Raw genomic sequence first — 16,146 nt, 5'->3', positions numbered from 1 at the left:
GTTTGAGTCCCAGCGCTGCCTCCAACTCCAGCTTCCTGCTAATGTGCACCCTGGGAGGCAACAAGTGATGCCCACACACCTGAGTCCCTGCCACCCATGTGGGAGACCTGGATTGAGTTCCTAGATCCCAGCTTTGGCCTGGTCCAGCCCTGGCCATCATTGGCATTTGAGCAATGAGCCAGAGGATTGGTGATCATCTCTCTCTCTTTCTCTCTCTCTCTTTCTCTGGAGCTCTCAAATAAATAGAATAAATAAAAATAAAGCATTTCAAGATATGTTCAAGGAAGCCACCAAGATGTGTGAGCATCATTTGTAAGCTCTTAAACTCTACACGACTCTAATAGGGAAACTGCACAGGGCCAGGCTGTTGGCAGAGGCTGAGCAGGTTACTGCTGCCATCAACTGGGGGTGGCAGGTGAGCTCCTCTTATGCTGTGGCTTCATGTGGTCCTCAGAACGGAGACAGTGTTGCTCACCGTGGCCTCCAGGCCCTGCAAGGTCTGCTCTTTGCTGCACCAGCCTCAGCTTATACATTTTCCTCTGGCCCAGCCTTTATCTCCCAGGAAGCAAGTCCGTCCTTCGGGTTCTTAGGGTCCAGGATCCCTGTCTAGGTCACACTCCTCCAGTTGCCCCATCTGTCATGTGTCAGTTACAACTGGCACTTTCCTGAGAGGTTTTCCACATGTCTCTCTCTCCCTTACTTGCCTGAATAAGGAGAGGGGAGACATTCTGTCTTCCCGTTTTCTCCTTGGCTCCTAGCATAGGGCCAGGCACCTGGCAGGTGCTTCATAAATCGTTGTTAAATGGAAGACTAATGGTCAGATGGATGAGTGACAGATGGCTCCTTCCTGTAAACACTGTGGGGGCAAGAAAACACTTAGATATGTGAGCCTTACCCTGACTGAAACTGGACCCAAAGGGCTTCGAAAGCAGATTTCTGACTTAACAGAGAAAGCCAGCAAACGTCTCCCTATATACTCAGAGGTGTTTACCTACTGGTTATTTGGATATGTTTCATTTAAATTTTTAAAAAAATTTTTCTGTATCAATTTTTCCTTTTTATTTGAAAGGTAGATTGCAGGTTCACTCCCCAAATGCCTACAGCAGCTGGAATTAGGCCATGCTGAAGTCCAGAGCCTGGAACTCAATCCAGGTCTCCCAGGTGTGAGGCAGGGACCCAAGTTTTTAAGCCAACACCATTGTCTCCAGGATGGGCCTTGGCAGGAAGTTGGATCAGAGGCAGAATCTGGAACTGCAGCCAGGCACTCCACGATGGGATGCAGGCATTCCAAGCAGTGTCTTAACCACTGTGCCCAACTCCCACCCCAGTCAAAATAGCATGAAGAAAAGGAAAGGCCGGCGCCGCGGTTCACTAGGCTAATCCTCCGCCTAGCAGCACCGGCACACCGGGTTCTAGTCCCAGTCGGGGCGCCGGATTCTATCCCGATTGCCCCTCTTCCAGGCCAGCTCTCTGCTGTGGCCAGGGAGTGCAGTGGAGGATGGCCCAAGTGCTTGGGCCCTGCACCCACATGGGAGACCAGGAGGAAGCACCTGGCTCCTGGTTTCGGATCGGCACAGGGCCAGCCGTAGCGGCCATTTGGGGAGTGAACCAACAGAAGGAAAACCTTTCTCTCTGTCTCTCTCTCTGTCTATCTATGCCTGAAAAAAAAAAAAAAAAAGAAAAGGAAAGGACATTTCCAGAGAAACGATGACCCCAGAGAAGCCTACTCTGTGTCAAAAGGTCAGTTGGGCCGGTGCTGTGGTGTAGCAGGTAAAGCTGCCACCTGCAATGCTGGCATCCCAGATGAATGCCAGTTCAAGTCCCAGCTGTTCCACTTCTGATCCAGCTTCTTGCTAATGCACCTGGTGGAGCAGTGGAAGATGGCTCAAGTGCTTGGGTCCCTTCACCCATGTGTTAGACCTGGAAGAAGCTCCTGGCTTCGGATCAGCGCAGCTCCAGCCATTGCAGCCATCTGGGGAATGAACCAGCGGATGGAAGACCTCTCTCTCTCTCTGCCTCTCCTTCTCTCTCCATATAACTCTGGCTTTCAAGTAAATAAATAAATCTTTTTTTAAATATTTGTTTATTTGAAGGGGATGGTTTCACAGAGAGGTCTTCCAACCGCTGGTTCAATCTCCAAGTGGCCTCAACAGCCTGGGCTGGGCCAGGCCCCGAAGCCAGGAGCCAGGAGCATCACCCAGGTCTCCCACATGGGTGACAGGGGCCCAGACATTGGACCATCTTCTGATGCTTTTCCCAGGCCATTAGCAGGGAGCTGGATGGGAAGTAGAGCAGCCAGGACACAAGCTGGTACCCAAATAGGAAGTGAGCATTGCAGGTGGCGGCTGTACCCTCTATGCTACAACGCCGGCCCCTATGTGGTACCTCTCTAAGGAAGGATCTGGCCTGGGCTGCTTTGATGAATTTGCTTATCCTTGTGTTGGCATGAGCAGTAGCTACTTCACGATCCCAGGGCTGTTTCATCAAGAGGCACAAGGCATTGTGGGACCTCAGGGCTGAGCTGGGAATGTGCAGCTACACCTGGGGGAGGGAGAGTCTGGCCGACACTGTGAGACCTCTGAACCTGAAGTGACCTATTTGGGGACAGTGGGAACTGACCAATGACAATAGCTGTCCTCCTGGTGGAACTTGCTGGCTGGGTCTTTGGTGAGTCTTCAAGTGATTATGGAAGTGGGGGGAACGGATGGTCTTTAGGAGAACAGGGTGGATATGCAGAGTGATTGCAGCTGACAGACAGGTTCATGAGTAACATGAGGCTCCTCCTTGAGGACTTGCAGAAATGCCTGAGGAACAGCTGGGGTGGGGTTGTAAGAAGAGAACCTGCCAGTGCAGGTAGGGCAAGCAAAGGAACTTGAGTTATTTGAAAGGGACTTCCTATGCAGCCACAGCCTGCGTAAGGCTGCTGCCATTTGGGCTAAAACTGAAGGCATTTGGCTGACACCGCGGCTCACTAGGCTAATCCTCCACCTGCAGCGCCGGCAGCCCAGGTTCTAGTCCCGGTTGGGGTGCCAGATTCTGTCCCGGTTGCTCCTCTTCCAGTCCAGCTCTCTGATGTGACCTGGGAAGGCAGTGGAGGATGGCCCAAGTGCTTGGGCCCTGCACCCGCATGGGAGATCAGGAGGAAGCACCTGGCTCCTGGCTTCGGATCAGCTCAGCGCACTGGCCATAGTGGCCATTTGAGGGGTGAACCAATGGAAGGAAGACCTTTCTCTCTGTCTCTCTCTCTGTCTAACTCTGCCTGTCAAAAAAAAAAAACAAAAAAACTGAAGGCATGTATACTATAATTGTGCATGTGGGGAGAGACATCTCGCATGATCATGTTGAGCAATACGGGGGCACACTCAAAACTTTCCTAGTTTTAGCACTGAAAGTACCCAGTCCCTGGCAAACCAGGAGGGTGGCTACCCCACCACTCACTCTCGCTAACCATTGTCTTCTGATACAAAGATAGCTCACAGAAACAAGACTATGTCTCCCCTTTGGGATAAAGAAAGAATCTCCAGGGGCTGCTGTTGTGCTGTAGAGGGTAAAACTGCTGCCTGCAATGCTGGGCATCCCCTATGGGTGATGGTTCATGTCCCACCTGCACCATCTCCTATCCAGCTCCTTGTTAATGGCCTGGGGAAAGCAACAGAAGATGGCACAAGATTTTGGTCCCCTGCTACCCATGTGGGAGACCCAGATGAAGCTCCTGGCTTTAGCCTGGTTCAGCTCCTGCTGTTGCGGCCAGCTGGGGAGTGAACCAGCAGATGGAAGATCTCTCATCTCTCTCTCTCTCTCTCCCTCTTTCTGTAACTCTGACTTTCAAATAAATAAATATTTTTTTTTAATTTTTAGACAGGCAGAGTGGACAGTGAGAGAGAGAGACCGAGAGAAAGGTCTTCCCTTTTTCCATTGGTTCACCCCCCAATGGCCACTGCAGCTGGCGCACCGCGCTGATCCAAAGCCAGGAGCCAGGTGCTTCTCCTGGTCTCCCATGCGGGTGCAGGGCCCAAGCACTTGGGCCATCCTCCACTGCCCTCCCGGGCCACAGCAGAGAGCTGGACTGGAAGAGGAGCAACTGGGACAGAATCCGGTGCCCCAACCGGGACTAGAATCCAGTGTGCTGGCGCCACAGGCGGAGGATTAGCCTATTGAACCACGGCGCCGGCCAATCTTTTTTTTTTTTTAAAAAGAATCTACAAAGGAGTGGGTGGCAGTGCTGTGGTATAGCAGTTAAGCTGCCATTTATACACCAGCATCCCACATCAGAGTACTGGTTTGAGTCCTGGATGCTCAGTAGCTGCTTGCTACTTGGACACCTGCCAACCACATGGGAAACCTGAATGGAGTTACTGGTTCCTGGCTTTGGCCTGGCCCAACCCTGGCTGTTGTGGTCATTTGAGGAGTGAACCAGTGGATGGGCGGGGGCCAGGAGCCAGGAGCCAGGAGTTTCTGGGTCTCCCACATGGGTGCATGGGCCCAAGCACTTGGGCCATCTTCCACTGCTTTCCCAGGCCATTAGCAGAGAGCTAGATTGGAAGTGGAGCAGCTAGGACTCGAACTGGTGCCCATATGGGATATTGGTGCCACAGAGCTGGCCCCAAGAATTTCTACCTTAAGGGACTATTCTAGGCCAGTTCTTCATTTTCCTTTACCAAGGCACATTTGTCTGCTTTCCTGGCTCTACTTACAGTGTCTCTTCACATCATATTTTCTCTGATGGATGCAATTTTGCAATCCGTTGTCCTCAGTAATAAAAAGATCAAGTATACAAGTAATATTATGAGTTTAAAAGTATTTCTATATGAATAAAATCTCCAGTAAGAAAACTGTGTTTATTAGACATTTTCTCTGATTTTTCATCCCAAAGTTGACAAATTGGAGGGTGAGCACCACCCCTAGAATGAAGCCCACAAATATGAAGTGATGGAGGGTGAGGAAGAGGAAGGGCTCTGCTGACCTTCCTTTGTCCAGAGACCCCCCTGACAGGAGCCAGTCCTAGATGACCAGGCTCCTAGGTCTTGGTGTGAGGTGGAAGGAGCCGTCTGAGTCCTGCATGGGAGCACAGAGTGGAGGGGCTGTGGGCCCAGCCAGCCAGGGAGAAGGTACATCTTCTTTCCCCAGGCAGGCTGAGAAGATGAGGAGTAGTCCACCAAGAGCAAGGCCAACCCCAGCAGCCCAGCCCAGGAAGAGGGCATCTCCAAACTCCCACCGAGGCACAATCTCAGGCACACTGTCATCCCAGAAGTCTCGGATCGTGCCGTAGGCCACCCAGGAGACTGGAAAGAGGGTGGTGGCTGAAGCTGATACCTCCAAGGTCCCTCCCAAAAGGCAAAGCTGCCTCTTGCAAACCCATTTCATCTTGTGAAACTGGAAGCATTCCAACCCACAGGCAGAGAGGAGAAGCCCCAGCAGTCCCAGCACGTGGGAGGCTACCATGAGGATGCGGGATACCTGGAGCTCCAGGGGCAGAGACAGGAAGGACTCAAAGGCCTTGCACACAGTGGCGACCTCCTCCTGAGTCACGCAGGCCTCCCAGAGCCCCATGATCCAGGTCTCCATCTCGTTCAGTTCCAGATTGAGAGTCTTCCACTGGGGCAGGGCGGTGCTGACGCATGAGCAGACCCAGCCAAAGAGAGAGAGCAGCAGTCCTCCAAGCTGGACTTTGCCACAGAAGCTCCAGGCCATGGTTGTTCCTGCCACACAGGCAAAGGGAGAAGGAGGAGAGGGGCCTCGGGGACTGCTTTTCAGAGGCTTGCGTCAAAGCTCTTTCACGTGTGCAGAGCGTTCCCGTGTTAGTCTCCTGGGCAGCAGCTGAGGCAGGTGCCAGGGACTTGACACTGTTTGGATTTAGGGGGTGTGTCCAAGACTGAATGTGGGTGTGGAACCAAGGGGAGGGTCCCAGGAGTGGCAAAAAGCCAGCCAGTAAGCCATCAATATATATTTGAAGAATAATTTATATGCTTAAAGTTTAAATAGCTCTCCAGCTCTGAGATCAAAGGATGATGTTCTGGAAACACACATTGATAGAATCTTTCTGGAGGGTAAATGACTTTTTCATGTTCCGTACTTTTAAATATATTCATGCTTTGGTCCAGCACCTTATCTCCAGAAATGCATCTATGTGCTTGTGATTATATACAATGGTTTATGAAAATGTCCATTGAAATATTGTTAATTATAAATTTTGGTTAATACCAGGCAGCCTTTTTTTTTTTTTTTTTTGACAGGCAGAGTGGACAGTGAGAGAGAGAGAGAGACAGAGAGAAAGGTCTTCCTTTACCGTTGGTTCACTCCCCAGTGGCCGCTCCGGCAGGTGCGCTGTGATCGGCTCACCATGCTGATCCGAAGCCAGGAGTCAGGTACTTCTCCTGGTCTCCCATGTGGATGCAGGGCCCAAGCACTTGGGACATTCTCCACTGCAATCCCAGGCCACAGCAGAGAGCTGGCCTGGAAGAGGAGCAACCGGGACAGAATCCGGCGCCCCGATCGGGACTAGAACCCGGTGTGCAGGCACTGCAGGTGGAGGATGAGCCTGTTGAGCCGCGGCGCCGGCCACCAGGTAGCCTTTGTAAAATGATGTTGTGGAAGAAATTGAAATGCCATGAACAATGTTGATATGTTGTTAGATGAGAAAAGCGGATGAGCAAGCAAAGCAATCTATAGAATACAATTTCTTTTTCATAAGAAAGTGTCTATATGGTGGGGCAGGATGCAGGTGTCTGGCACAGCAGTTAGGATATATTTGAGTATCTGGATTTGAGTCCTGGTTCCACTTCCAATTCCAGTTTCCTGCTACTGTGCACTCAGTAAGGCAGCAGGTGATGCTCAAGTTTGTGGGTCCCTGCCACCTACATGGGAGACCAGTATTGAATTCCCAGTCCCAGCCTGGGCTGTTGAGAGCATTTGGGAAGTGAACCAGTGGGTGGAAGACCTGTCTCTGTTTCAGTATATTTGTGTCTCTCTGCCTTTCAAATAAATGAAAAAAAAAAAAAATACGGGAAGAAGATGAAGCTCTTTTTTTTAAACAGCAGGTGTTGTGACGAGTGTTGTGGCATAATGGTTAAAAGCTGCCTACAGTGCTGATATCCTATGTGGGTGCTGGTTCAAAGCCCAGCTGCTCCGCTTCTGATTCAGCTCCCTGCTAATGTGCTCAGGAAAGCAGCAGAAGCTGACCCAAGTGTTTGACCCCTTCCACCCATGTGGGAGACCTGGAAGAAGCTCCTGGCTCCTGACTTCAGCATGGCCCAGCCCCAGCCATGGTGGCCATTTGAGAAGTGAATCAGCACTCTCTCTCTTTCCCACTCTCTCTGTAACTGTCTTTCAAATAAATAAATCTTAAAATATAAAGTATGAATGTGTATGTATGTGTGTTACCACAAAATGTTGACCATGGATTTTTTTGGTGGTAGGATTTTAGGTAGTTTTCATTCCCTTATTTGTTCTTATCTATGTATTTTATAAATTTATCATTTAAAATTTTTATAAACAGAGAGACCCACAAATATTATTATTTTCTAACAAAACGTGAAAATGTCCCAGTGCATAGCCCCTGGTGGGGCTAGGACAATGCTATAAATAGGTGGAACCAAACCAGCTTTCATCTGAGTTTGCTGCTGCCGCTGCCAGGTGGCAGGTTCTGACAGGACAGAAATACTTCTATGTTTTCTGAGAGCGGCTAAATGCCAGACGTTCGTCGAGACTCTTTATCTGTGTTTAGTTTTCCTGCTGCCACTGGGCGATGCAAGTTAGGTTACTTGCCTAGGACCCCAGCTGACAGGCAACAGATCCCACCTCTGCACCAGGCAGCTTGCACTGGGACTACATGCTCTTGTCTCTGGGCTGCAGCAGTTTCTTCTGCCGTGCCCTGCACCCTGGAGACATCAAGCATGTGGGTAAGAGTCTGTCGTTGTGGCAGAACATAGAAGACTGAGTTTATGATGCTGAAGTCACAAGTCGCTGATCTGGGTGTTGGCCTGTTTATAATGTAGCCTACTGCACAGCACATGGCAAATACCAAGTGGAAGCAGAGGTATGGGCCGGTTGCCAAGAAGGATGCATTTCTTGAGAAGGAAGAATCTTAAGGTTATCAGTTATATGACAGAGGCAAGCAGTATCCTCTGGAATGCTTTTTTTCCCTTTTGTATTTGATTACAGAAAATAGAGCAAATGATATAAAAAAAATTCCGATATTTCATTGCTAAGCTTCAAAAATGACCCACTCAGGCCTAGTGCTGTGGTATAGCAGGTTAAGCCAGGGTGCCTGCAACTCCGGCATTCCATATCAGAGCACAGGTCAAGTCCCAGCTGCTCCACTTCTGATCCAGCTCCCTGCTAATATGCCAGGAAAAGCAGCAGAAGATGGCCCAATGCTTGGGCTCTTGCTACCCTTCTGGGAGACACAGATGGAATTCCATGCTCCTGGCTTTGGCCTGGACTAGCCCTGGCTGTTGTGGCCATTTGGGGAATGAGCCAGCAATGGAAGATCTTTCTCTCTGCCTTTCGTATAAATACATTTAAAGAATGACCCACTCACACCAGTCTTGTTTCATGCATTCTATTTTGAAGCAAATGGGATACTCCTTCAAACTGTAGCTTCAATCACATGTGCTAATCAACATGAGAGCAAATACTATCCAAATTCGGAAATGCCATCTGCTTATACTATCCCTGGCCAGACTTGTATGTTTGATACACTACTTCCTGAAGAAGGGTATGTCTCATTATGTGTGAGCCATGATATGTTGCAAAGAATCTTTGTGGAAATTGTTCCTATTTCTCTACCTTCCTGGTGGTTTACAAACATCTACGCATTGGGAAACACAAATGAATGAATGAATAAAATGGTGAATTTTAGAGTGTGTAGCCTAGTTAAGATGTCTGCATCTGGCCGGCACCGCGGCTCACTAGGCTAATCCTCCACCTGTGGTGCCGGCACCCAGGTTCTAGTCCCGGTTGGGGCACCAGATTCTGTCCCGGTTGCTCCTCTTCCAGTCCAGCTCTCTGCTGTGGCCCGGGAGGGCAGTGGAGGATGGCCCAAGTGCTTGGGCCCTGCACCCGCATGGGAGACCAGGAGAAGCACCTGGCTCCTGGCTTTGGATCGGCATGGCGCACCAGCTGCAGCATGCTGGCCATAGTGGCCATTTGGGGGGGGTGAACCAACGGAAGGAAGACCTTTCTATCTGTCTCTCTCACTGTCGAACTCTGCCTGTCAAAAAAAAGCCTGCATCCCTAGCCACTGGCACTGTGGCACAGCAGAGAAAGCTGACACCACAGTGCCTGCATCCCATATGGGTGCCAGTTCAAGTCCCGGCTGAGTCCTGCTGCTCCACTTCCAATGCAGCTCTCTGCTATGGCCTGGGAAAGCAGTAGAAGATGGTCCAAGTCCTTGGGCCCCTGCACCCATGTGGGAGACCCAGAAGAAGCTCCTGGCTCCTGGCTTCAGATCAGCCCAGTTCCGACCATTTGGGGAGTGAACCAGCAGATAGAAGACCTCTCTCTCTCTCTGCCTCTCCTTCTCTCTCTGTGAAACTCTAACTTTCAAATATTTGAGAGAGACAGAGACAGAGGCAGAGAAAGACCTTCCAATAATCTACTGGTTCACTCCCCAAATGCCCACAACAGTTGGGACCAGACCAGGCCAAAGCCAGGAGCCAGGACCTCCATCCAGGCCTCCCGTGTGAGTGACAGGGATCCAAGTAATTGAACCATCACCTGCTGCCTCCAAGGTTTGTGCATTAGCAGGAAGCTGGAATTGGAAGCAGAGCTGGTACTGTAACACAGGCACTCAAATGTGGGATGCTGACATCCCAAGTGACTACTTACTCATCTTTAACTCAGAGTCCTTCCTTTCTCTATGACTGTATCAGGGAGCTTCAAAAAGTTCATGGGAAATGGAATTGAAAGATGCTTATTTCAGTGCAAAAACTTTCGAAACTCTTGCATATGAGGTTTCAAAATTTCATGGAAATTCACGTTATGAGTATGCATAAATTTAAAATTTTGTACCAAAATATTTATCTTTTTTATTCCATTTTCCACAAACTTTTTGAAGTAATGTGGGTCCACACCTCATCTGCCTTTAAAGTAGTAATTATTAGTCTTTCTGTGATTATTTATTCACTCCTTTGGGTCCTCAGACCTAGCCCAGCACCTATGATGTAGTAATCGTTCAATACATATGCAATACAAATTTTAAGGAATTTCATCTGTAGGTTGCTCCTTGTCACCAGGCATTCATTCTTAGTGCCATTTAGAATTCAAGGGCTGGCAAGTCTACCAAACAGGTGCCTTGACTGTCCTTCAATGCTTCTCGTCTCAACACCAGTTTCATTGCCTTTATTCATGGTACAGGATAACGAAGCTGCCTTTTTTACTAAGATGAGATTGTTTCACACATACTTAAAACTGGCAGGGACATTAGGGTCAGCATTTACTTGGGGTCAATTATCATAAAATACTTTTTTAAAAAATAAAAGTAGTGCATATTTATTACAGAAAAACAGCAAAACAGGGAAAACACATAAACACTGTATGAGACCACTGTGCAGAGAAATAATTTGGTGTATATCCTTTATTATTCTATATGCATATTTATATCTATTTATATTTCTGTATGCAATATATTTAAGTAATGCAAATTTTAAAATTTTCATAAAACCAATTTATAATCTTTGATAGAAAGCCCACTCTACACAGGACTAATGTTTTTCACACTCCGGTAATATAAATATGCATTCCAGAGATATACGTACACAAATGTAAACTATGTAACATAAAAGGAACGCAATTATAGGTAGCCTTTTATATATAACGAGTTGACGCCAATTCGTTGCACAACTGCAGAGGGCGCCAATCACAAAGATGCTGGTGGGCGCTTGGCCAATGAGTAAGGAAAAGAAGATCGGGATGCGCTCTTTTGTCTTCCGCCTAGATACTGTCACAGCTAGGCGTTTTGAAGTTGAGAAAGTCTCAGTTGGAAAGTTATTAGATGAATGACATTTCATTTCTTTTCGTGAAGAATTGGCGGGAAGAGACAGGCTATTTGAAAACAGCCAAGGAAGCAAACGCGTCACGCAGTTTGCCGACTGCGGGACACCGTGGAAATCCTCCCGAGCGCCGCGCGCGATGCTTGCTGGGAGTTGTAGTGCGGCCCTCATCTCCGTGCGGCGAACTAGGCCTGGCGAGACTCCGTTTCCCGGCAGGCCAAGCGCCAAGGCCGCTGGCGGGACGGGACCTGCCGCGCTGGCTTCGAGCGAGTGACCTGGTCGGTCTTGATTTCAGTGGTAGCGATGGCCTCGTTCGTGACGGAAGTTTTGGCACACTCGGGGAGCCTGGAGAAGGAGGATCTGGGCACCCGGATCAGCCGCCTGACCCGGCGGGTTGAGGAGATCAAGGTGAGGGCGAGGCAGCTGTTGGCTGGCCGGGAAGGGACGCCGAGTCGTGGAGACAGCAGGGGGTTCCGGCAGAGTGGGGCCGGTTAGGGAGATCTGAGTGTAGGGGTCGAGTGGGGACAGTGAGGAGTGGGAGGGCTGAGTGGGGTGGGTGACGGGCGAGCCTGGTGGTCAGCCCAGACCATGCTTGGGATTGAGGAGGCCTGTGTCTGTGGGAGGAGGAGGCGGCGGCCGGAGAGAGCTGGGAGTGGGAGGAGGAAGACGCGAGGGACTGCCGGACGCGAGGTGGCACGGGCCGCACCGCGGTACCTGGAGCGCGAGCGACCCCTTTCTCAGTTGTGACCATGGAGGACTTTATAGCTCTGTTGCTGTAGTGCAATTTAGCCCTGTATTCTGGTTACTGAACCATAGCTTCTCTTTAAGGAATTTGCGGACAGGCATAATTTATTCTTGTATATTCCAAACTGAATAATTCAATGCAGAATATTCAATAATTAGTTTGTTAACTTGTTTTAAAGGACATGATGAAACTAAAATCAATTTAGGGTTTTAAGATTAGGCCTTCAGTTTAATAGTTAAGAAGCTAGAAATTAGTAAATGGAGGTATTCGGATTATGGATTTAATTTACCCATTTGCTTTCTTTTCTGTTAGATTTGTGATTAAAATTGGTGGTTGCAGTCTTAGGAGAACTGGCTGTACCTTTCTTGTTTCCAGCATTTGTGCAACTCTTGGGCACTGTTTGAAATTGGTGATCATTTACTTCTTTCATACTAATTATATTAAAAGATCTTTCAGTGTGGGAGAAATGTCTCTTTGGAAGAAATCTTGTAGTTTGGAGCGAAACAATCGGTAACTGGTAAAAAAAGCTTTAACATCAAAGATTGCTTATGGAAGATGAGTGTGTTTTTAACAGTGTTCCCTTTTCATTTCGCTGTCTTATATTTCTTATGTCTTACATTATAGGGTGAAGTATGCAATATGATCAGCAAGAAGTACAGTGAATTCCTGCCTAGCATGCAGAGTGCACAGGACCTGGTTACCCAAGTGGATAAGCTGTCTGATGACATTGACCAGTTGAAATCCAGGATAGAGAGTGAGGTAAGAGTCGTTGGTTGTTTGGGGTGGGATGATAGGGAATGGTGTCTGATTTGAACTTTAGGAATCCCAGTCTACTTACAGTTTGAAAAAAGGACTTGAGGGAAATGAGACTGGGAAATGAGAAGGCACTAGTAGGTGAAAGTTGAAATAATCCAGAGGAATTGGGTGCTGACCTGCTCTAAAGTCAGTGACAGGGCCGGCACTGTGGTGTAGTGGGTAAAGCCTCTACCTGTAGTGCCGGCATCCCATATGGGCACCAGTTCGAATCCTGGCTGCTCTACTTCCAATCTACCTCTCTGCTATGGCCTGAGAAAGCAGTGGAAGATGGCCAAAGTCCGGACTTGGGCCCCTGCACCCATGTGGGAGACCCAGAAGAAGCTCCTGGCTCCTGGCTTTGGATCAGCTCAACTCTGGCTGTTGCTGCCATTTGGGGAGTGAACCAGCGGATGGAAGACCTCAAACTCTATCTCTGCCTCTGCTTCTCTGTAACTCTACCTTTTAAATAAATAAATCTCTAAAAAAAAGAAAGAAAGAAAGAAAGGTGATGGAGAAAAATGGATGAATTGTGGTGATGTTTCAGAGATAGGATCTTTGAGACTGGGTGATGTGGGGAATGAAAGATGCAGGAGGCAGGAATAACTGTGATTAGCTCATTCACCAAAATATAGAATCTAGCGAGAGAACAGGTTTTGCTGGGAGATTTGAAGAGCTTAAAGTATCTGTGGGATGTCCAAAGGGAGTTGCATGGGCGTTTGAATTGTATTAAGGCTAGATTGTTGTAAAAAGAGTGTAAGAGACACTGACCTTGAAATTAATGGCTTACCTAAGACTTTTTTTTAAATAGTAGTAGTCTAGGCTAGGAAGCTGGTTTTACAATTGAGGCATAACTACCCTAGTACATGGGTACTTCAAAAAGCTCATGGAAAATGTGTGTTACAAAAAACTGCATGGATTTTAATTTTTTTTTTTTTGCACCAAAATGAATCTTTTGTTTTCTATGTACTTTTTTAAAGTTCTCTCAACAGCTAAAGCAGAATCTGAGATTTTAACCTACTTGCAGTTCAACAGGCAAGCCTGCTGTAGTTTCATGAATTCTGGTAGAAGACGTGAGTCTCCTGGATGAGAGATGAAAGATAGTTTATTACTCATAGCAGTAGCCAGATGATCTGCATTTTTGCATCAGTTGTGCCACACCCTAGTTCCTGCAGGGCAATGTATAGTACATTACATTGTAGAAGAAAATTCCTGAGGATATGGAAACTAAATGAATCATTTCCTAAAAGTTTATTTGAGAGAGAGAGAGAGAGAGAGAAAAGAGCTCCCAACTGATGGTCCATTTCCTAACTGCCAATAGCAGCCAGGGATGGGCCAAGGCTGAAGCCAGGGGCTGGGAGCCCAGTCCAGGTCTCCTGTGTGCGTGGCAGGAACCCAGGCACTGGAGCCATCAGTGCTGTTTCCTGGGATCTGCGTTAGCAGGAAGCTGGAGTCCAGAACCAGATGGCTGTTGAACCCAGGTACTCTGACATGAGACGTTGTGTCTTAATCACTGGGCTAGGCTAGACGCCTTCCCCTGGATGATGTTTTATGATGGGTAGCAATCATGCGTCCCTTTTTCTTTGAAGGGAAGCACCATCTACTGTCTTTTAAAGCTGTTTACTACATCTTCCACTGCTTTCTGAGGCATATTAGCAGGAAGCTAGATCAAAAGTAGAGCAACCAGGACTTGAATTAGGGCCCATATGGGCCTCTGCAGGCAGAGGCTTAAGCTTCTACGCCATAGCACTGGCCCCGTAAACTTATTGTTTAATTCCATTTTCCACAGACTTTATGAAGTATCCACATGTGTACATAACCATTTAGGAAGCACTGGTCTTGGGTTTTGTTGTTTGTATTATTGAATCTGGTTTTTCCCCATGTCCAGGTTAAAACTGGAGGTTAAGGGCAAAGAGGGGACATGGAGGAGAAATACATTTTCTTAAGGTTCAGAGTTAGAAACTGTACACATCACTTCTGCTTATATTCTGTTGATAAGATCTTAGACATATGGTTGTACCACTAGTGAAGGAGACTAGAGAGGTGAAATATGCAGTATATATGAGTGCCATGACTATGGGAAAAAGGAGAATGCATTTTAGTGGGCAGTGTGCATGTTACCTCATCCATGTACTTGTTTGGAGGTTAGGAATGTGAAGTGCACTTGAGTTAGCAGCACTTTGAAGTTGAGGCCACAGGTGTGAATGAGGTAGATGCCCAGAGAGAGTGTACAGAGCAGAGTTTCTTGTCCTCAGCACTGCTGATATTTTGGGCTGTGTTACTCTTTTGTGGAGGTTACTCTTTTGTGGAGGTGTGAGTCTTGTACAATGTAGAATGTTAGCAGTACCCCGACCTCTGCATACTAAATACCAGTAGAACTCTCAGTGTGACCAGCAAAAATGTCTCTAGACAGCACATGTTCCTGGGTGAGAATGGGGCAGAATCTTCCCCTAAAAGGAATCACTGGTTCAGATTAGAAAGAAAGCCCTTAAAGAGAAGAATATCAGTGTATATGGAGTAGTCAGAGGAAAAAGGAAGTTCCCCAAAGCAAAGTAAAATGGAACAGCCAAAAAACTAGGAGGAAAATCAGTAGAGACTGGTATCATGGAACTAAGGAAAGGGAGTGTGTCAGAGGGAAGAGAAGTAACAGTGTACTGTTAAATAATTCAATACTGGTGATGTATGGTTTGGATTTTGCACCAAGCAGTTGGTGGATGTTTTGGCAAGGATAGTTTTGGAGGAATGGTGAGACTAGAAACCAGATCGCAGTGAGGGGTAGAGTGAATCAAAGTAGAAAGATTGAGTATAGATCACTGTTTCAAGAAACTTATTTGTGAGAAAGAGGAGAAAAATTAGGCAGCAGCTGAGAAATAGGGTGGTTGCTGAGATGGAGGGAATTTTTTCTTAGAGATGGGGAGATATTAACATATGGTAGCTTCCCCCGTGTCTGCAGCTTTTCAGTTTCAGTTACCAGTGGTCAGCAGCGCTCTGAAAATACTAAGTGGACAATTCCAGGAGTAAACAACTCACATTTTAAAAATTATTTGTTTTTAGTTTATTTAGTTAAAGATTTGTTTTTCTATCTGAAAGCAGAGTTATAGAGGGGGAGAGATGGACAGATCTTCCATTTGCTGGTTCATTCTCCAAATGGCTGCAGTGGCTAGATTGGGTCAGGCTGAAGCCAGGAGTCAGGAGCTTCATCTGGGTTTCCCATATGAGTGGCAGGGACCCAAGTACTTGGGCCATCTTCTGCTGCTTTCCCAGGTGCATTAGCAGAGAGCTGGATTGGAAGTGGAGCAGCCGGGACTCAAACTGGTGCCCATAGGGGATGCCAGTGTCAGAGACAGTGGCTTAACCTGCTGTGCCACAATGCTGGCCCCAGGATTTTTTTAAAAAAGATTTATTTATTTACTTGAAAGTCAGAGTTACACAGAGAGAGAAGGAGAGGCAGAGAGAGAGAGAGAGAGAGAAGTGTTTGTCTGCTGGTTCACTCCCCAATTGGCCACAACAGCTGGAGCTGAGCCTATCCAAAGCCAGGAGCCAGGTGCTTCTGGGTCTCCCACACAGGTGCAGGGGAAGGAACTTGGGCCATCTTCCACTGCTTTCCCAGGCCATAGC

General features: G+C 47.7%; 2 protein-coding genes across 3 annotated transcripts in view; one reads left to right on the top strand and one right to left on the bottom strand.

Moving 5' to 3' along the window:
* Positions 1 to 4,196: 4,196 nt before the first annotated feature.
* On the bottom strand, positions 4,197 to 9,880 carry CLDN25 (claudin 25). The gene has a single exon (XM_070078459.1). The coding sequence runs from the start codon at positions 5,689 to 5,691 to the stop codon at positions 5,002 to 5,004; it is 690 nt and encodes a 229-aa protein (XP_069934560.1). The 5' UTR covers positions 5,692 to 9,880; the 3' UTR covers positions 4,197 to 5,001.
* A 1,289-nt stretch (positions 9,881 to 11,169) lies between these two features.
* The window catches only part of ZW10 (zw10 kinetochore protein), a 40,663-nt gene continuing 35,686 nt past the window's right edge, over positions 11,170 to 16,146 (top strand). Inside the window, exons 1-3 of one of the 2 annotated variants that reach the window (XM_017343240.3) lie at positions 11,196 to 11,399; positions 12,049 to 12,145; positions 12,361 to 12,495. In XM_017343240.3, the coding sequence (XP_017198729.3) occupies positions 12,376 to 12,495 (120 nt within the window). In that variant the 5' untranslated portion in view covers positions 11,196 to 11,399; positions 12,049 to 12,145; positions 12,361 to 12,375. Of the gene's footprint in view, positions 11,400 to 12,048; positions 12,146 to 12,360; positions 12,496 to 16,146 lie in introns of both variants that reach the window. The other variant, XM_008261207.4, reaches the window with a different exon arrangement.

This window comes from Oryctolagus cuniculus, chromosome 1, assembly GCF_964237555.1.
Source record: "Oryctolagus cuniculus chromosome 1, mOryCun1.1, whole genome shotgun sequence".
NCBI lineage: Eukaryota > Metazoa > Chordata > Mammalia > Lagomorpha > Leporidae > Oryctolagus > Oryctolagus cuniculus.
The sequence above is the reverse complement of the archived record's forward strand: the minus strand, read 5'-3'. Positions and strand labels throughout refer to the sequence as shown.